We start from the raw sequence: 23,478 nt of genomic DNA, 5'->3' as shown, positions 1-23,478 counted from the left end.
AGATGTGTATAATAAATAATAATAACAGTGCTCGAATAGGAACATGTTGTAGTAATCGTATTAAGCATAGCTTCCCAACGAAAAGTTCCTTTATTTCAGTTGTATAAAAAAAGTATCTTCAGTGGGATTCAAACCTGCATCCTGTCGCAATCAAGACTAGTATCATACCCTTTAGACCACGGAGACCTATAGGATATAGGTGAAGATCTAACCCCCAGACACTTTCTCTCACACAACTGACTGAATCGCTCACATAGCCTTGGAGCTGTGGTTAAGCTATAAAATCTTGTACTGTAGGTAAAGCTTGTAGGCCGCAGCTCGGAAATTATAGTAAATAATATTCAAATCAACTTAAACACAATATAAGCAAATAGATAAATAATAATATTAATAATAATAATAATAATAATATTATTAATACTGTTCGAATTGGATCATGCTGTGATAATCGTATCAATTCGCTCCACTATGGGGAACCTTAAGTTAAATGAAGGGAGAGAGACAGTGTTCTTAGATTCGTAAAGATATCGTACGGCCTCTGGTCGAAACGGTATGACGCTCGCCGAGATAACGAAAAAGGTTGTCATTATTAAAATATTATTATTATTATTATTATTATTATTATTATTATTATTATTATTATTATTATTATTATTATTATTATTAGTATTAATATTTCGTGATATGTTAGAGAAATACAAGTATTACCTCCGCTAAGGAGGTTTATGTTGTCAGTGCTGTCTGTCTGTCGATCTGTCTTTCTGTTTGTTAAAAATATCACGCAAAAAACTAAAGATGGGTCAACATCAAATTTAGTGGAATGGTACATAAACATCAAAGAAAGACACCATTTAACTTTCGAAAAAGAAATGGCATAATAGAAAATAATGGAATTTTCCCGGTATTTAGGCAGAACGCAAGAAAACAATGTTTTTAAATACCGACAGACGATTCCATTATTTTCTTGAGGGTATTCTGTAGCACTAAAGAAATAATTTGCCTGAATACAACTGGCGATTAAATTACTTTAATGAGGTTGAACTGCAGTTTCGCCTATTATACACGGCCTGCATTTTGTTGGTACCGGTACTTTATTCAGGCACAGGGCGGAGGTATGCACTATATGGAGATGAGATACGTTGAAGATATTTAATATAAACAAATAGATACCGGTATAATAATAACAGTGCCCGAATACAAACAAACAATGTTATAATCGTACCAAATTTTTTTCTTTTCGAACCTCTCGCTATCGAGACGAATGTCATAGCCGGGTGTCATACCGTCAGACTACATGGACTTAATAAGGTATAAGCGCATATCTAATCTCATAATATGCTTTCTCTCACACAAGTGACTTCTACTCGATCTCACACTTGCAGAGCTATGGCTAAGTTAGAAACTATAACAGTTACATTTAGTGTTCTCAGAGATATTTGTAATGCATTCTTTGCAAGTTACACAATTACACTATAGCGCCATTCGTTGTTAATGCATGAGTAAGCTTTAATTAACAATTCACAACTCAATAAAGGAATATGCATGCAATAATTATGCCTGCATGTAAAATTTGTAATCATGTTTAGTTTGCGGTGTATAAGCGTGAATGTTGCAATGTTTGTAATTGTCTGGTTTCTTACGTATATTTTATTGTTCAATTGACCCTTTGTCCTGACCTTGGTTTTTCTGGAGGAGTCGATCTCTTGGAAAATAATTGCCTCTAATAATTTTGTCTGTTTCTGTATTAGATCATTCTGCTCGAATCGCTACTGTTTTCTAACATTATGATGAAAATAAAATTAGTTTCCAATATGCTCAACGATTAGACAAAGAGGCCACTTAGCACAAACGCCAATATTTTACATTAAAGTGAGTTTTGTGTATTCATGTAACCGCCTCATTCATTCACAGTATCAATAACTGCGGTCGCTCGTAAGGATGTAAGGTTTCACTTTGCGTTCTAGCCAATCAAAAATACATAAATCATATAGGCCTATGCTTTCACTTTTAACTTGCATTCAGAATGATTTTTTTTACAATGAAGAAACATCTGAACAAAAGAAACTGTTACTTTAAGCTTTGTCTGTGATTTATTTATATTCGTTTATTGTAGGTGTTACGTAATATTAAATGCAGTTACTTTATTATTGCCGACCCCAGTGTAAGCATGTTGTATGCTTACACTATTATTACAATTATTATTACTATTAATAAATAATTTTATATTTAAGTGTTTTAAACTATTGATCAGAATAATTAAATTTGTCAGTTTGCCTTTTAGAAATTCTCTGCTTGCTTGCTGTATGTATTTTGTTGTTTATGTATTTTTTGAGAATTTATAGGAAACAAAAATTTAAATGAAAATCGTAAATTACTGAAAATGGAACAACTACAATCTATTAAAAAAAAATTATAATAGGATTTATATCTTTCCTCACAACAACAGCATGATGAAGATGATAATGTTATAGATGGTCGTACGCAAGTGATCCCTCCGTTTATTTATAGTTACGTGACACAGCATATTGTTATGGCTAAATGTAGTTTGTGGGAGGAGGGGCTCCTTAATTACTTTATCTCTATGGTCGATAATATATTGCTCACGACAAAGATAGCCAATGGTAATAGGCTTATTCAATCCCTAAAGTCTCAATGATCTGTTTGTTGTTTTTATAATAATTATGAATAACATATTATTCTAAAATTGTATTTTCTACTGAATTTTAATAAATCTACTAAAAGCCTCGTAAATGATGATATCATGTGCATTAATGACCCTAAAGCAATTTATTGAATTTATTCTCAGACCGTATTATTATAAGTCTTTTGATCACATATATGTTTCGTTGGTTTTGATTTTTTAATTTACTTTGCATCATCATACAAGATCTGAAGTGGCGTCTGGATTTCCACGAGGGGGGGGGGGAGAAATCCGATTCCCCTAACGAGGGGGAAGATTCCCCCGAAGAAAGCAAAGTGGACGTGTCGAGCGTCGCCTAAAATGTTTCGAAAGCGGTACAGGGGGTCGAAGGCCCCAAAAATTTTGACAATTTTAGGCTTATTTAATCGATTTTAGAGTAACATGTACAAAATACATATAATGTCGCCACCCCAGTACAAAATACACGAAATACAAGGGTAATTTATCTCAAAGTATGGCTCTGTAACTTGGTGGTTTAGGCAATTACACTAATTGTTGGAACTTACACGTCTGTTGTAGAAATTTCAGTTAGACGGCCGCCTATCAAAATACCTATATAAAAAAATCACGAGGCTAAAAATGCACAATAATGGCGGATGTGATTATGTTATACAACAGGTATGTGATTCCGTTTTCATTCGTTTTCCCAAGATTACGATAGCTAAACAAGCATGGCACGAATATGTTTTGTTGTAGCTTTGAGAATTAGGGGTTAGGTGTCTTGGCAAACTCAGTCCCACCCACCTTGGGCGGAAAAAAAATTCTAGACCTAATTTTTCCGGATCCGAGAGCTGAAATTATTTTTGTTACAATGGGAAAATTAGAAGTCGGGAAAGCTCATTTCCCGCCATCTAGGAATCACAATTTTCCCGGGGGAGTACTCGACCCCTTTTCTTTTTTAGTGGAAAAATATGTATGCAACTACTTTCTTTTGTATGTATTTATACTGGTACACACATAATAGGCCTATTTACTGTAAAAAGTATGATAAAATTACCTGACCGTTTTTAAGAGGACAAAATCATTTTGCAGACTTATGAAAGTCATTAAAAGACGCATCAAAAGTCGAGAAAGCTTTTTTCAACTCATCTAGAAATCAACATTTTCCCGGGGAACCCGGATCCCTTTCCTCTTTCATTCATTGAGTCGTTTTCGAGAGGGGAAACCTTGAATTTTGAAGAGCTTAAAAGTGATCAGCCCAACCATAGTTGGGGGGAGGTAAGGAAATTTGTGATTATGGCACCTCTATGGCCGGAAATCGCACTCTAACACTTAAAATTTTAATATAATTCTCTTTATATTTCCATTAAAAGAAAAAAGAACAATTTTTTGTGGGGAAGGGGGAGGGGGCGTAGGGAGGCCTGCTGGCACCTAGAATCCGGCACTAGTGCAGTTGAGTGATGGTGTGTTTTCCTGCAGCTGTATTTGGATTATCACCCCTCCCCCCACTGGCGCCAAACCTGAGTTAAAAGAGACTGTGTGAATATCACCTCATTTCCATGGTATCATACGAATAGTTTGTTGTGGTCTAGAGGTACCGTAGGCCTATGACGTTTGTCTTGAGTGGGAGGGAGAGGATGCAGGTTTAAGTCTCACATGAGGTGTAGGCCTACACTTTCATCTGATAATTAAAGTTATGCTTGTGGTTCGTGTACCGTACTTCAAACAATTTGACAGACATAATGTTATTGAATTTTTTTTTTGTTCCACACTAAAAAAAAATAACAGCAGATGAATTTGTTTATGTTTGATAATGCGATAGGTCTGCGAAGATATATAGTAGGAACCTAGCCTTAATTCGTTATCAGACATTAAAACGGTCGACATGATATTTTCCGTTTTTAGAATTGACACTTGTGAAATATAATATTTCATTGGAATTATTTCAAATTTGGAAAAAAAAAATATTCTAAACCGAGATTTTGACAATTAAACAATCATATCTCAGGTCTACTTGATCGACCGCAGTGTGCGAGATATGAAGTACAAAAACTAATCTCATTAGAGAGGGGGCACTTTATTGACTGTACAGTATAAACTATACACAAAAGCGAGAGCATTCCAGTGGATGCGATCTACAACCTCAGAATTTGCCTAGTAACGAAGAAGTCGTCGAGAAAATGGTAATCTGGACTATGAGAACTAGTCTTTACTTTTCTTTTTTTTTGTTCTTTTGCGTAAAACTAAAATTAATACCAATATTTTCTATGGTTTATAATAATTAGAGTAATGCTGCTGCATATGCATTTTTTCTAATGTTTTTTCGGGAATGGGGATTTAATACAATGAAAACACTCCAGCGTGATACTCAGATATCACATTGTTTAGTAATTTGGAGCACATACATCAAGACGGCACCGATCCAGTTACATTACATGTTGTGATTTCAATATAGAAAAACACATGCATTAATGAGACGGATGAAATAGGATCATTCACAATGGTGAAACTGTCAAATTATAATTATAATTATATTATAATTATAATATAATTATAATTACAGTATATAATTATATTATAATTATAATTACAATTATAATTATAATTATAGTTATTTTTATTATAATTATTATTATTAATCATAAATATTGTCTCGACGTTTCGGTGAGATTTCTCTGACCGTCATCAGGAGATGACTCTCAGAGCAATTCAGGATCCTCCTGATGACGGTCAGAGCAATCTCACCGGAACGTCGAGAAAATCAACGAATAGTTTTAATTCAAAAACCATATTATTACCGTACAAATGTTTTACCGGAGGTTTTATGATTTTTGTAATTGATGCAAACCTTCAGGAAATATCATCATCATCATCATAATCATCATCATCATCATCATCATCACCACCACCATCACCATCACCATCATTTTCATCATCGTCATCATCATCATCATCACCACCACCACCATCATCATCATCATCATCATCATCATCATCATCATCATCATCATCATCATCATCATCATCATCATCCCTTTTATTTTGTTTAATTAATCCGATTTTAACTTGTATTCAATCCAATTCAAATTTTATTTCAGACATCCTGTACAAAAAGTACAGACATTTGTAAGAGGTGGGATTAATCAGAACCGTAAATATTTCGACTCAAAGAGCACATTTAGCCTATAACAAATGGTCAAAAACAAGCAAGTTACTAGTGGCAAGCATACACTGCTTAAAACTAAAAAGAGACACACAAACGTGTTCATGATAGTACCTGTAGGCCTATGTTGTTATTGACGAACATACGAAGCACTTGTGACGTGGTAGTCCTAGAAACATTGTAACGAAATTGATCTAGCATACCTGCGTGAGCAATAGTATATTGGGCTGCAGTTTTTATTGTAAAATTCCACTATTTTCAAATGTGCATTTATCAGTTAAGAGTTTAGACATGAAAGCAACCTGATTATCATTAGAGCTAAGAGCTTCCACACACATGTCAAGAAGACATTTAAAAAAGCTTTAAAATAACAGACGCTAAAGCTATTCAAGTTTCGTTTTCATTACTGGCCTGGGAGAATATTTTACAAAAGGAAAATATAATGTTAGATTCAATCAGGATTTTCATTATTCATTCAATCTCTGGTAAATTAAATCTGTCACTTGAGAACTAAAGTAAATAACATAATAATAGTATGTGAAATTATTATTTGAACTGCGCAACGTTGTTATTGTGTTATCCTTTATAGCAAAATTAAATTACATCATCCGCCATCTGTTCTAATTTATTTCGACTCATAAATTTAACTGTAAGCCTATTAAACTTGTTTGAGCTCAGTCGGTAGGCCTACTGCAAGAGTGGAGCAGGCTTAATATTTTTATTGTTATTATTATTATTATTATTATTATTATTATTATTATTATTATTATTATTATTATTATTATTATATCATATTAATAATAATGATAGGCCTATTATTTTATCATTGTTATTGTAGGCCTATCATTCTTAATGTTGTTTTATTATTATTATTAATATTATTATTGTATGGAATATACTAATAATAATAATAATAATAAAAATAGTATTATTATTATTTTATCATTGTTATTGTAGGCCTGTCATTCTTATTGTCATTTTAATTATCATTGTCATTTCCACTGCTATTATCATTTTCTTTAATATTGTATACCATAAGAATGAAAAAAATTACGATTCTGATATCGATAAAGATAAATGATAATATATCTTGTCTTCCCTATCATTTTTTTAAGTAAAAGAAAAAGGTAAAGAAAAATGTTTAAATGTCAATTTTAATGTTTTAAACATCAGGAATACAAAAGAAATATTAGGCTACTATACTATACTATATAAATACTATACTATACTATACTATATAAATACTATACTATACTATACTATATAAATTATGTTCGACAGCATTTTGCAGAAAAATGTTGAACGAAGCATTAGACACATTTCGTGTGAATTGTACACATACAGTATGCCATAAGTGAAGAGAGTTCAATATTATTTGTTCCTGTACTTATTCAATTTAATACAGATGAGTTTAATGACTTTATCCATGTAGTTTTACAATCTACAGCTTATTATTACAGTAACATGTACTCCCTCTTGTGCAACTTTTATGACGAATTTCCGTGGTTTTAAGAGAGTAAAATTCTACATTTGAATTTGCTTTAATTCCAGTAGGATTCATTTTCATACATGTTATTATATGTGAGTAAACTGAGTTTACTTTTTTTTATATGCCTATAATGTGTTTCTTATCCCATGTGTCAGTGTGTTTTCATTCGGTTATTGCAACATCTTCGTATGTAGCCACACAAATAATGTAATTCAATACGTAGGCCTATTTAATACAACCTGAAGCCTGATTTTTATTGTGCAGACTTCTCATTATAAAGACATTTTTTTTCAGAACCTAAACAGGATTTAGGAAATGTACTGAATACTCAGTACGTTTGAAAACAATTGCGAAAAAAATCGCTAGTTGTTCTCGGGTGTGACTCGAACGCACGATCTCCAGATCACTAGTGGCATCATACCTCAGACCATGCACCGAGCTTACGCCTGATGACCAGGGTTGAATTCGAGTCCAAGTAAGCAGCCGGTAGTACAGTGTTGATAGTAATTGTTATTGTCGTGATGGAATAGACAATAACTGGATTTGCGTCAGGAGAAACATGTAGAAGTGTAATTTTGCCCTACCTGACGTTGAAATGTACGTTTGAAAACAATTGCGAAAAAAATCGCAAGTTGGTCTCGGGTGGGACTCGAACCCACGAAGGGAGGATGAAGCCTAATGGGAAACCCTGCTAGGATCGAGGGGGCAGAGCTCATGCATTTTTGATAAAATCTTATTTAATCGATTACTAAAGATGCATAGGCCTATGTAATAAACGGTTTTAAGGGTGGATACAGGAAGTTGAAGACTGAGAGGGACTTCTCACAGATGCGGAAGATACCACCTCAGCCTCACCATGGTTGGGAATGAGGGAGAAAATTTATGATTATGGTACCTCCAAATGACCGGACTCTTATACAATCTGAATATCATTTTCTTTTTTCTTCAAATTTTTTATTTTGAAAAATTTAGGACTGGTCCTTTTTGAATCGGCCATTATCAATGGTGGAACTAGAAGTTCGAAATAAAGGGGGCAATGAACATACTTTCGCAGATTGAGCGTCTATAACACCTCCACCCTCCCATAGTTTCGGGCACAGGTACGGTAACACAATTTATGATATTGCCGGATGGCCGGAAATGGCGCTCTCAGACCTAATTTTGAATATGAATTTATTTTCTTTTTTTAAATAATTTTGACAAATTTAGGGGAGAGGGGTAGTAGAGGATACATTAAATGTCATCCTCACATTCCTTCGTCGCTGCTGCTGCTGTTAATGCTGCTGTTAATGGACGTTGGCTAAAGGATCCCGATTCAAAATGTCCAACGGTACATACGAAGGTCTAAATCCGCGCCTTCTAGAATAAATATGATTTTAGAGAAACTTAAAAGAAATATGAGTTTATACGCGGTGAACAATGGTCGAGCGGCCCGGACCCCCTTTAGTGAGAATTCCAGGATCCACCACAGGTGAATCATTGACACGCAAGCGGCAAGCAAACCACTCAAATTCCTCAAAAGCAGTTAAAAGTCGTTGGTTGTACGACAATTTAGAGGCATTTTTAGTTGGAAACTGCTCTGATTAGTCAAAAAGGTTAGGTGGATGGATTCCTAAAATGAGAATGTGAGTTTTAAATGTAAACCCCTTTAAAATGTAGACCTTTGGTAATTTTAGAAGGGGGAAGGAGGGCACCCCCTGCATACAGGCCTGCACATGATACAAACGGGAGAAAATTATTCAAACTATCAGGACTGTACAGTAATTTTTTAACTTCACTCGTTCATCCTCATGAATAATTCTTTGCACAATCTCACTGATTTTACAACCTTACGCTTTTAAACTGTATCACATCAGAAAGTTCTGAATTGCATTTTATTGTAATTGAATGTATAACCAATGTATTTATCCTTGTATTGCCATGATATTATGCAGCCTATTATCTAAAATATAATTCAGTAAGCCGTTACACACGTCATAATGTGTGAAATCCAATAAAATAAGGATTTTAAAAAATGTCAATAGAATACAATTCAATCAAATTAACAATGATATCTAAACGCTTGATAGCAACTAAGTTAAAACATTATTTATATCTATACTATTTTTATATTTTTATGTATTTTTTAACATTAGGAGAAACATGTTGTATTGTACGTAACAATACAAAACAATATATGTCTAGTTTTATGTTACCTTTTTACTTCTTATAACATGTGCTTTTTGCCACTGGCGGTTATAGACACTCTTGTGTGAGCTATGACTCAAATGTGTGTTATTTATTTTGCTCTTCAATTTTTGTTTATAGTATTTGCTGAATAATAATAATAATAATAATAATAATAATAATAATAATAATAATAATTATTATTATTATTATTATTATTATTATTATTATTATTATTTGTTTGTTATGGTTGTAATAAATATTATTGTTGTTAATATTTTTATTTGTATTATATTGATAATATCACAAACATTTTGTTGATTAAAAACAACCTATTTTTCTGAAATGTTATAGAGAGATTGGTAAACGTAGGCCTATTCTAGTTTGGTAATATACATCCACTTATCTAATATTCATGATTTTTTGTCTACATACTCAAAAGTAGACGTTGAAACAATTGGATAGCTGTTCATGTGACAATATAGTCATACTAATAATTATAAATCATACAATATAGGCCTCGGTACGGTACGTGTTAGAAGATGCAGTAGCATTCGAGCCGTTATTAATGAATCCTTGTGGAGTACATGCATGCCTTACTTTCCCGCTCACTCATTTTTATGAAAGTTGTTTGAAGACTGTGTCGATTAATAAAGTATTATTATGACGAAGTAATGTGTCGTCAGTACGCGTGCTTATTTTGAGCCAATAGGAAAGACACTATCACGGATCGTGATCTAGTTCGCTTGAATGCTTCGGTAACGTTTAAAACAACCAATTAGATGCAAACCTCTTGCAGTGATACAACCAGGTTATGCTATCAGAACAGCATAATATAGAGAGCATACACAACGTAACAGTTTAGTAGGTTTCTTCCTTCACACAGCGTATAAATCTGAATGCGATACACTGTGTTTATACCTAAATTACGGAAGTTATGATTTTTCTTATCTTTTTCTGTCTTTTGGTGTTGAGTTACCAATTGTGTTTGTCAGTTGGAGCAGTATGTAGCAGCAATGTATCGAGAAATATCGACGGTGAGATATTAATTGGAGGAATATTTCCCCTTCACGAGCGATCTGATGTGAATACCTCATGGACGACAGGGCCACCTACGGAAACATGTGTTGATTTTTACACTCCTTACTACATGGCGGCAGCTGCCGCTAGATTTGCAGTTCTGGAGATTAAACAGAAAAGGTACATTGATTTAGGGGATTTGAAACTCGGGTACAATGAACAAGAGTTTTGCAACTCCCCTGTGTCAGCGGCAGGGGCTACATTAAACTTGACAAATAATTCTAAGGTAATAGCGATCGTTTCTGGTGCTTTATCTAGTAGTATGATCACCATCGGACCGATTGTTGCGCACTATAGCATCGCCACGATTGCAACGTGGGCTACCAGTGAAATGTTAACAGACAAGAACATCTATAGGACGCTTTTCCGGACGGTATCTGGAGATCAGTCGCAGTCATTGCTTCTGGCACAGATGGCTGAATACTTCGGTTGGCAATGGGTTGGTGCAATTGGTACTGACGACACGTACGGACGGAACGGGCTCCGGATGTTCATAGATGAACTAAAAGTAAAAAACATTTGTGTCGCATTTGAAACGTATCTACAGGTTACTGGTGGGAAAGAGGAACGGGATAAATTCCTTGAAAAACTGAACGCCTCGACAGTCGAAGTTATCTTCTTCTACACTACAGTTGACCAAGATTTAGATGATTTCTTCCAGACAGCGGACAATTTAGGAGTATCGCGTAAGTATTTATACTCAAGTAATGAATAACACATCTCATATTTTCTTTTTCATGGCATGCATTCATAGACCAAGCCCAATATTACTTGTTTGAAAAGGTATGTTTGTGTTAACTTCTATCTATAGGCCGTGAATTAAGAATGTATTTAGGCCATTCTATTAGTAAAACGAGTCGTTATCGACGTAATTGTTTGACGTAGTTGAGTGCAAACTGTCACAATTATTTTAATAATTGAATACATGAAATCAATATATAATAAAAATGAAATAATAATAGTGTAATTGTAATAATTATAATGTAAATTTTAATTAAGTTGAAACAAAAAACAGAAAAAATATGGTAGCATTACTATTATTATTATGATCATCACCACCATCATTGTCATCGTCATCATCATTATTATTCTCATTATGGTTGTTAATATTGAAATAATCATTATTGAAACATATATTATTGCAATTATTATTAGTTTCACTAATGAACATATAAATAATTGCTTGTAATGATAAATGAGGGTCATTAGGACCTAAGTTTAGTGACGTCCCAACCGTGTTTATTGTCCTTTATTTTTGCGGATATAGGCCAAATATGACTAATGTAGCAATAAAGGAAATTAAATTGAAGATTTTAATTATGAAATCGAATTGAATGATAAATTCCTTGAGATAATATGTATTGATTTATATGACAACTTTATCTACATCACATTTAAATACCGTTTCTTCTATGGAAAAATCAGTCAGCTCCGTGTTATACCAGATTTACACTGTGCAATTTGTATATTTAAATCACTTTGACCTTGGTTGATCAAAGGCTCAATAAAGGGTGTTCTATTCGATAGGGCCTATAATTAAATAACCTGTGAACCGGGTGCTAAATTCATTGGATACATGGATAAATAACACACTTTTCATATTAATATTCTTCACGAAATGTATTTTAAATACCAACATCGCTTTGTCTTACTACGTGATATATAATATAGCGTTCATTGTAATAATGCAACCGTATATGGGTAATGGATAAATAATATACAAATCGATTGCGCTGAATGTTGTTATTCGATACCGTTCTGCCCAAACTCGGAATTCTAAATCGGAAGTGGTTTTGTTTAATACATGGCGCGCCTAGATTAAACTGTCTTATCACTTTCTGAGGGGTGTTCACTACAAGAAATATCTGTCTTATAAAAATATAATCGATAATATGAAATTTATTTATAAATATAATTAAAAATATCAAATTGTAGTAGGTGTCTTTTCAGAAAATTGTATCTATCCGCAATTATTTTCTGTTCCGACTGAAAGATAGGCCTTTATACCGTATAGAGGCATAAGCCTATTATAGGCTATAATAAAGTGATTTTTCTGAATAAATCACAAAATTCAATATTTGAATTCAAATAAGTCTTTCCTAATAGCTTTGTATCTCCCAACAATTACCGACCGTCATCATCTTTTTACTGTGCTGCTTCAATAACTGGGCTAGAGAATAACAATGCTTACGCACTGATCAGGTTACCTAGGGTAAATAATATAAATAAATATAATAAAGGAGCATCCAAACCACACTGCCATAGAGACAATTACAGACGAAGTTATTAAGAAAAATCAAGGGAATAATAAGAATTGTTTTCCAAAAGCCTCTGAACCACTAAATTCCCGGACTAGCCCTTTATTCCAATTGGAATGAGTAGGTGTGCCTACCTATAGAGTCATAATGTGATTCTTTTTTTTTAAATATTTAAATCACACATTTTGCAAAGGAGCCTCAAATTTCACTAATATATCAAAACACAGCTATCATTAGCATCACAAAAATAACTGTTATGATCGAGGCATTAGTTTACAGGAGATAACATAAACATTTTAAAGGCCTTCGTCTCCACTTATCATGTATTCACGAGAGACACCCCCCTCCCCCACACACACACACAGAAGACGAGTGATCATTTGTTTAACTGTAACAGAAGGGGGTGGTTAGCCACCCTATTCATTCCCCTAGATCCGCCATTGGCATCTAGTTTCTGATTCGTTCCATTGACAACTGAACAAAATAATGCCTAACATAAAGGGATTATATACGGTATCCGGATTACACAGTAAAATATCAATCACTAAATCCAATTGAAAAGTATATTAAAATTATTTTAAAATACAAATCTTAATAATAAACTATTGATTTTGAAATCTTTGGAAGTTGTTTCTCAAAACCTACAGTACATGATTGCTATCCGATGAATTATATGCATAACTTTGCTAACACTCAACCAATTTCAATCAAATAAACACTGTTTTAAAGAAGTAGTAAGTAACTTTATTGCTTCTCTTTTATAACAGAATTTATGTTGAATCTGAAAATACCAAAAACTCAATTTTCAGTTTTTCCGATAGATGGCTGGTTCTTCCAGAGCCAGTCACAAATTGTTGCAACAACTAAAAGTCCTTGGTGAAAGCTAGAAGCCTGAATTAGAATCAACATTTAAATATTTTACAAGAGAAAAGTCCTTTGGAGCGATGCATCAAGCACGGCAATACAGTAGTTCATTTCATTGTATCTCGTGTTAAGTCCAAGCAGCTACTGTGAAATACAGTACAGGCCTTAGCAAACCACTTTTCAGAAAAGATTTTAAGCTGTAAACATATTATGTATACAATATATTTAGGTGTATTATAAAAACAAAGTAAAAGTAACTATCATTCTTTATTCAGCATATGAAAAACCTAAACCTACACAAATTCCAGGTCATGTTCTACATGAGCACAACATTGCAGGAAACAAAACAACATTCATAAATTTACAATGAATGATAACAAATCAAAATAGAAGGTAAAATTTAAAAATATGAGAATAAAACAAATTTTTTTAAGTCAGATTACAAAGTGGTCAGTAGAATGTTGTCAGAATTTTAATGTTTTTAAAATTGAGCTGTTTTTCCAAGCTGGGTTATATGTAAGGTATTTCAGATGGTATAACTGGAAATTAGTGCTACAGTATTTCTGCTATTCTTAGTTTATTTAATTATGCGTACTTTAGTGTAAAATGATTTTAAGAAAAAAATTAGTACTGTATAGTATTAGTATGAAAAAACAATAGTGCAAACAATAATAATGTAATAATTATAATAAAACAAAATATTATGTTAACATGCAGGCTCTTGGTCAAATGAAGTATTGTATGTCCAAGCTATTGATTTTCTCATGTTAGACACTCCTAAAATCATAAAAATTCAGGACAGTGCTAAAGCTGGTGGTAATATAACTGTATATCCAGCAAAAATTCTCTAAATTTTCTGAAGAATAAACAGAGGACTAAGTTTTTATAACATGGACATTTTGTGCAACTAACAGATGTTGCTATTGGTCGCCCGATCATGAGTTGCATTAAAAAGTGGAACGAACAGCTAAACAAATCACAATAGGCAAATACATAGGTACTGTAGCCCCACTGCATTAAGGTCAACAATTATTAATCACTATTTTCGGAATATGATACAATTATAATTTACCATTATTTTAAAAACTTATCAGTAATACCTGTCCAAAGACATTATTTCCTAATTTCAAACCGATATTATATTTTATTGAAAAGCTATTTTATATCAATTGATTTACTACCCTTGCCGTCAGAAAATGTATTGTATACATTTTGACCAGCAGTGATGTTAATGGACGCATACATTAAACAAATTCGGTTCATTTCGACAATACATTTTTTTTTTATAAGAACCAGTAAACTTTTACCCAGGCCGACTTCAGACTCAAAATTATTTTATTTTACACACTTATCAAACTTTGAAAATGATTATTGTACAGGCTCTGTATATTACTGTACTGTATCATAAAGGGTATTACATAGTCACGCCTACACTACACATTAAGGTAGTACAGATAACATTTGTTGGTTTTTCTAGTTTTTAAAAACAAAAATCTCATTTGACATTTTGCCTCAGCCTCAATTTGTTCTTTATTTTTAAGCAATTTCAGTCTCGGTGTTCTTATAACATGAATACATATAACAAAAATTGTAAGTGTTAAAGTCATGGACTTTCCTATACAGTTACATTTCCTAACTATTAAAATTAGGCCTATAAATAATTTTAAATTTATTTTGTATACGTTTGTTTAAGTCATCAGAATATTATAGTACAGATGTGCTTGTTGATTCAAGATATTTTGTTTGTTTTACATTAAAGAAAGTACATATCTTCACATTCTCCATTATTTGTGTTAAAACATATCTTTGTTCTCTGTGAGCACTTGACGATGTGATGTAGTCTGCTGTTCTTGGTTTGTGGCACACTAAACGGAATTTCATTAACACGATCAGTTGCACGCGGCTCTCCGCGTAGAGTTCTTTATGGAATCTGCCTTGATGGAATGGCGTCAGCCGAAGAGCGTCGGCGCAGTGTTTGCCTGGCTTAAGGAAACTCACATTTTGACTTAAAACTTGTCAGTAATCCTCACGCTGAATATATGTCACTACATAATTACACACTTACGACTGACAATCCACCCGACTTGACGTGACACCTAGGCCTACATGCTTTACAGTGTCAAAATTCATTGTTTGTATTACTGTTTGCAAAAGTCTATTGAATTAAACAAAAACATAGCCTACTACTGAATAATTAAAGTTCAATATAAATTCTCTACCTCTAGCATGTACATGGAGATGAATATATACCATGTAACAACTTAACAGCATAAAATAACTGTGTACAAGTGGTTGCTTAGATAATATGGACTCTTTGGCCATGACATTTCTTACCTTTTGCCACATTTTCAAAAACGTGTTACCAACCAAGAATTTATTTTTTAGCTACAGTGAACTAATTTCTAAAGTCATTTATTCTATTCACCTCAAAGTGCACATAAAACTGATCTATCAACTAGAGTATTCTCCTTCATATTATTCAAGACGATCTCAAATTCAAAATAATTAATTAGGCCTACGTTGTCTATTGTTCGTCATTGTAATCATATTCACCAAATGAGCCTGTAGATGTACTGTAGTAAATGGATCAAGTATTGGGTAAAGAAATTCAACCACCGATCCATTATGATCTCGAACAAAAACTAGAAGTGAAATTACACTATAACGGTTAAATTCAATATCGATTTTTACAATAATTATGGTGGTAAATGATTGACACAATTAGGACGACTTAAGGTCTTGTTTCTTAAAGTAGGTCTCAATAAAACACTTTGATTCATGACAAATTTATTATTAACATGTGGACACTAACACCAGCGCATTGGTTTGTAAAAGTGACGTCGTTGAGAATACACTAGAGGTAGATGGGGATGGTTTTTTCTGGAAAACACTTGCAGTATTTCAGAATTATTTAAGTACCGGTATCTCATGAGTGTGGCCTACTGTATACTGTTGTGACTACAGTACAGTAAAGTGACTACTGTACTTAGCTATGGATTTGCAAAGTTGTTTTGTGATTTTATCTACAACAATGTGTGTCTTATGAAGGCTGATCAATTAGGTAGAATATGCCTGATCAAATGTCAACTCTAATGATTCAAAAATAACTGAAGAAAAGTAGTAGTAGGTTGTGTTTGCCGTTGACAAGAATAGTGATGCAACCCTACATAAGCGGTTAGTCGAAATAAAGCATTACTGCCCTTTAATAACAATTTAAACTCCATGATTAATGTAAATAATGCTGCTAGTTAACCATCCATTTGTCGCAGTGAATAATGATGATATGACGCTCAAGGGTGCAAAGTCAGATTGGGAATTGATAATATTTTAGTCTCATAAAACTACTGGAAAAAGAAAATTTTCTTGAGGGACGACATGCCACTGAAAACTACCAAAACCTTGCCTGTTTCATATGACTCAGATTAAGATTCAGATTTATTGATCAATCACATAAAAAAATACATGAAATTGTTTTCCTGTGTTGTAATATACACATAAGATTTATTAGAACATAATACATAAAATCCATTAAAACATTCTATAAAAAGATCAGTGTAATAAGAAGATACAAAGGTATTACATACATCGCAACAACATAAAATGCATAAATATTTAAAAAAAAAAGTTATATAAAATGGACGACAGAGTATATAAACTATTAAAAACATAGAGTAGGCCTTATAATAACAACTAAGGTAGTAACTGTCTTCCATTTGTACATTAAAAAACTTACCTACTGAATTTACTATTATAGAGAGTGATTTGCACTTGAGAGACAAGCATTTAAAGTCGGTTTGTTCGAATTTTGAGAGGAGCCTAATTTGAAACAAAATGGTCTGAAACATAAAATAGCAACTGAAATAGTTCATTAGTTTGGTCTCATAATCACAAAATTCAAAAGGTATAAAGGTATATGTTTATTTTGAAGTTAACTTGAATTCTTTCGCTGCTCATGTTTATAGAAAATTATAGCAGTGGTACATCTGTTGTTGACGCATCCTCTACTTTACAGTCAGCATTTGGAGCTGTACCGTTCCTTTTTAGTAACGAGAATACAATACGCCTTTTGACGGTTTTATGCATTGACACGAACATGAATACCCTCTATATAATGTGTCTATACCGAGAACCATCATGATATAAACCGATCAATGGTGATCATTTTGATGATGAGCTTCATGAATTCTGTAATTGAAAAATATTTATAGCTGTTTTTATTGTCCAGATGTTTTACATTAATTTATAAGCACATTGAAGCACGTTGATCCTCTTGCTGACTGAGCGTTATTGGTACGTATGTTTACTTTATCTAAAGATTTTCCACTTGCTTTTAATAATTAGTTCAATCAATTCTGCTCATATTATAATGGCAATGACTAATTATCTCACCGAACATATCCGTCAAAACCGCTTGATAATAAAATACAATAACGATACATGCGTTTGGGTACTTGATAGACGACTTCGGTGATATATCAAATAGAACGTGTTTTTTATTTTTTGAAGGCAAAAATATCCGTTGCAACACAATTGTGCAGTGCGTATAGTATTGTACAAGCAGTTAATAAGTTTTAGTGCAAATAAGTTGGCACCACCATCCGTTATACATAGTGTTTGAAATTACAATTATATGTTTGTATAAGAATAATGTCGAACACGTCGGAATCAGTTGAAATGCACAGTAATTGCCGCTAAACGCATAGGCCTAACACTTCCAGAAATGTCTTTACTACTTGAGAGTACATAAACTCAGGAATGGACAACTTTATGAGACCATGTGTGTTATGATGAGATAATGGATCCTGAATGTGACCCTTAATTGTGGCATTGGAAGGATCAAAAAGTGAATCCATACGTTATCTCTTTTTATATTCATTCATTAAAACCAATAATATACGTACTTGCGACGTTTCCATCTACCACCAGTAGCAAGTACGTATATATTATTAGTTTCAATAAATTAATTTACTTTCTTCACTATTTGGAAACCTAATGAAATTATTCAATGATAAAAAAGATGGCATTTTAGCTGAGCATTTTGTTCTCTCGAGTAGTCTACTGACTGTTTTACCATCGTTTTTAATCTAATGCTTAATCAACACTTCAGAGTACTGAAACCATGCCTTTTGAATACGCTTGGAGAACAAAGGAGTAGTAACAAATTAGTTAACACTGTGTTCCGATCCTTAAGAGTAATAGTACATTTGAATGAAATTTCTAATTTCTGCGGGTACACTATATTCATTTTATGTGACGAGAGCAGCTTAGCTCAGTCAGCTAATCTGGTGGTTGCCACAGTCTGTGTGCGCGCTGAACCGTGGAGATCTGGGTCCAATTCCCATCGTTGCCTCTCATTGTGTTTCAGCTGGAGGGCTGAAATACAAGCTACTATAGCGCACCGTCTGATTGTAGCATCAGTTGACCAGTGTTGAAAATGATGGACCTTTCCACTAAGCCTCGCCCTTTGGATATTGTTGTTAAGGTCCCACCAAACTCTAGCCCAAATGTGGGTTTTGTTGGATAAATGCAAAAGCCTGGCCTTCATGTGATTGATCAGTTGTACAATTTGATTGGCACTCCGGAAATATCCATTGTAATGAAACCTGTCACATAAATGGACGCACTATTTTAAGTCTAAAGGCCAACTAAGACAGCGTCGTACGACGCAGCCCGACCCGATTTGTTGTCACGTCGGGCCTGTGTGAGTTAAACGCAGACGCGATGGTGTGCGTCGGTGGCAGTCGCGTAGTAGAATATTAAACATGTTTAATATTTCTCACGACGGCTTAAGACTGTCCCCGACGATAAATCGGGTCGGTCTGCGTCGGCCGACGCTGTCTGAGTTGGCCTTAACAGTTACCAAGTTCATATTGAAACAGATCGAAACACTTAAGGTTTTATGCATGAACTATATACAGTCGGTTGTATTATGCGTCCCTTAATTTGCAAACAATATGTTGTTGAAATTTACAATTGAAAAAAAAGCTATTCGCATAATATTGGATCGGCCTTCAAGCCAAGAATTTTCAAATGTTGAAAAATAAAAAATAAAAATAAACTACAATGAATGTAGACATACCAAATTGCGACTAGATCAAACATCTCTAAACAACTATAATTTCGCTTAGAATCACTCTGCTTAGGAATAATATATTTTTCAAAAGAGTAATCATTTTCATTTCATTTTTTTATTTTTATATATTCAAATTGCAGGAAATCGTACTAAGTACCATCAATTATGTTCTCATAATCGACTTAAGACATTAAGAAGACCAATAATGAAGTAAGCCTTAAATTGTATCAATATTCAGATTATGATTTTTGACGAAAGGCAATAAGACAAGTATGTATTGAACTATGCCTCCATTACAGGTTCTACCGAACAAATCAAACAATCGAATCAGGGTTTAAGAATACGGACGCTGGCGTTCAGCGTATCGCTTCGGAAATGCGGTCCTTATTTCGGTTCGGTCCCGATGTGAATGTAATTTAAGCTCTAACTAATCTAACTGGAGTTCAACACCAGCACTTCAACATTTATTTTTATGTGTTATTTGCAATCAATATAATTATTATTTGAAAGTGGGAATAAGCTTCAGTCCACATGGGCCTTAGTGACTCGGCAAGTATTTGCTATAGGCCTACTCGATTATTATTAAAACAGTTCCCTAGTTCAAGCAAGGGCACAAGTAACAATAATTACAACTTCAGTGGCAAATTTTAATGAATTAGAAGTATGAATCAACATAGCAGTGGCACTAATAATAATTAAGGTAAGTAACGTTGACGGTAACAGTAAAGTCACAGCAGCAGTAATCGATTAAGATAAGTAACTTGATAACTAAAACTAATTATCGCGTGTAACTTTCATTATACAATATATCTTTTTAAAATATTGTTTAAACGAAAAGGGTTTTTTTATTTATTTTTTTTTATTAAGGTTAAATTTTTGACAGTATTCCCTTGGAAGGTTAAATGGTCAAAGAGTTTATTGGAATTTTAAAGAATATAATATATATATATATATATATATATAGAATATAATATATCAATCTTACACGAACTCTTGAAAACAGCTGGAGCAAACCACGTGACATCACATCTAGATGTGTATAAGAGACAGATATATATATATATATATTATCAGAAGAACACAATTTATGTATCTGTCGAAAATAGAATATAGAAATATAAATGTTGTATATATAATATATATATATATATACATATATATATATATATATAATTCATATATAGATTAAGACTTTTGTCTGCGTTAAATTGTATGCTGAGTAAGGCAGCAGTCGCTGCCGAAAATTGATACGTAACTGAAGAGCAATAATCTGACAAAGAAAGAAAAAAGAATCAGCCTCACCAGGACTCGAACCCGGGACCCGTTAGCATACATAGAGAACGTCATAACCACTTGACCAGCAGTGTGATGGTTCAAGCACTCGGTAGAATGACACTAGTAGCTTCTTATCTAACCCGATATTAATAATCTTATCAACTTTGTTAATTCCGAACTCGCCAAACTGTCCCTGTGGCTGAAGTAGGCCTATAATAAAATTTCTATTAATATATATAAAAAAAAAATAAAAAAAAATCATCATGTTGAAAACTCAAAGAAGCAACCTAAACGTTAATAATTTGTATTTATTAATATTGATGGTAAACCTATCAGTCAAACAACGCCTACTAAATTTTTGTGCGTCCTGGTTGATGAATTTGTTACTTTTAAGCCACATGTTGATTTAATAGGTTCCAAATTATCGAAATAAGTTAGCCTATTTTTTAAGCTACGCCACTATCTTCCTTTAAATTCACTCTTTACCATTTATAAATCCCTAGTTCAACTCCCTTGATTGTAATAATATCTGGTTCACCAGTTTTCCTGATTATGTTAGCCTAAGATTATTAAACTTCAGAAAAAAGCAATTCGTGCCATAACCTGGTCTGAGTGTGTTGCCTCTTCTCAGATATAATTTACTCAAAGTCAAAGAAATTCACAGTTATCAAATTGGTATTTTTATGTACCGAATGATGAACAATCCTGACTCACGCTTATTAAATCTAAAACATTTTACTGATGGTAACAATCACAATTACAATACCAGAGGCAAAAATAATCTTAAGCCTCCATTTCGCAAATTAACGTGTACCAGACGCAGTGATATGGTCCTCATATATGGAACAACATCAAAAATTATATTAAAACTGCTGGCTCTATTCACGTGTTTAAAAAGTTAAATAAATCAAATTTATTAAATAATTACATTTCGTAGATAATTTAATTGTTTTAATTGTTTCAATTTCCCCTTGTCCCTACCGACTACATTTCAGACTATTAATATTATTTTTATTATTATTGTTGTTATTATGTAAACAAAATATTTTTATCGTTATTATTTTTGTTATAATTACTATCAATATCTTTATTATTTATTAATATTATCTTTAATATTCAGTAATATTACTATTATCTTTATTTTTGATTAAAACTATTTTTTTTATTCCTTATTACTTTTATTATTTAATTTTACTATATTTATTTATTTAATATTTATTTGTTTATTTTTATATTTATTTTTAAATCATAATTATTATTTATATTCTTAAAGAAAATAAATTATTATTTATTCACCTATTTGCTTTTTGGTTTTTCTTTTGATTGATTGATTGATTGATTTGATTGATTGATTTATTTATTTTCCACATAATGAACAAAAACAAAACATATACATGATCAAACAGATTAAAAAAATCTATGTGGATGGAGACCACAATAAGTTTAAGAAAAACTTTAAGATGTGGCCACCATTAAAATAAAAATAAAATACAAAAACTGAAAACATAAACAGGTAGTCTGGTTTCTATTTTAATACATAAGTTAGAAGGCTTAATTACCATACATCGAGACCAGATATCGTTTGATATTAAATTTAAAAGAAGAAAAACTGGGTAAAGATTTAAAAAAGGAGTCAAGGGAATTCCATAACTTAGGTCCATTATAAAATACTGATTTTTTTCTAAGAGAAGATATACATTTTTCTGTTGTAATATTGTTTTTTGAAAACCTGGTTGGATAGTTATGAATTTCAGACTGTTGGGTTGGGACTAATAGGGTAATATGGATTGGGAGTGTATTACTTATAAATCGGTACATAAAATTATAGGTTTGTAGTTTGTTTAGATCAAATATATTAAGTGTATTATATTTATAAAATAAAGGTTTAGTGTGTGTAGTACGACTTGACCCCTGTCTCTTATACACATCTTTAAGGAATTTTAGAATCCATGACTGCTAAAGAATAAAGAAATGTTAGCAGTATTTTGAGGCTGAGACCTACAGTACTTGTATTATTGCAAGGAATGAATATTGATGTCTGCCTATGCATTCAAAACTATTTTTGGGCCTTGGTGGTACTAAAGGAATTTTGTATGCATTAATGTAACCTTCATATATATATATTTTTTTTTTTTAGTTTTATCCTTACACAAAGCCTCAGTTTACAAAAACAAATTGTAACAATCTTTTTAAGGGGTTCTTTCAAAATGTATTCTTAACAAGATTCATCATATTCACACACCCGGACGGTATGTCAAAGTCATTTAAATCTCATTGAGAATGTGAATGAGTCAATAATGAACATTCCAAGATAAGACTTCAAGAATAGCAGACTGTCCATGTGATATTACCATTTGTAGTACAGTATGTCTCAATAATAGATTACATGAATGTGTAGGAGTGACAGGAAGGGGCTTGGCCATTTTATGTGATAAAAACTTACCACCATTGCAAATCTATGTATTATAT

General features: G+C 32.7%; 1 protein-coding gene across 1 annotated transcript in view; it reads left to right on the top strand.

Annotated features, from left to right (window-relative positions):
* The first annotated feature begins 10,267 nt into the window (after positions 1-10,267).
* LOC117100715 (extracellular calcium-sensing receptor-like) overlaps positions 10,268-23,478 on the top strand; it is a 39,641-nt gene continuing 26,430 nt past the window's right edge. The window contains exon 1 of the mRNA XM_033240504.1: positions 10,268-11,225. Coding sequence (XP_033096395.1) covers positions 10,397-11,225 — 829 coding nt within the window. The 5' untranslated portion in view covers positions 10,268-10,396. The remainder of the gene's footprint in view (positions 11,226-23,478) is intronic.

Source organism: Anneissia japonica, unplaced genomic scaffold (genome assembly GCF_011630105.1).
Source record: "Anneissia japonica isolate Jap-2015-1 unplaced genomic scaffold, ASM1163010v1 scaffold1430_len515961_cov162, whole genome shotgun sequence".
Taxonomy (NCBI): Eukaryota; Metazoa; Echinodermata; class Crinoidea; order Comatulida; family Comatulidae; genus Anneissia; species Anneissia japonica.
The sequence above is the reverse complement of the archived record's forward strand: the minus strand, read 5'-3'. Positions and strand labels throughout refer to the sequence as shown.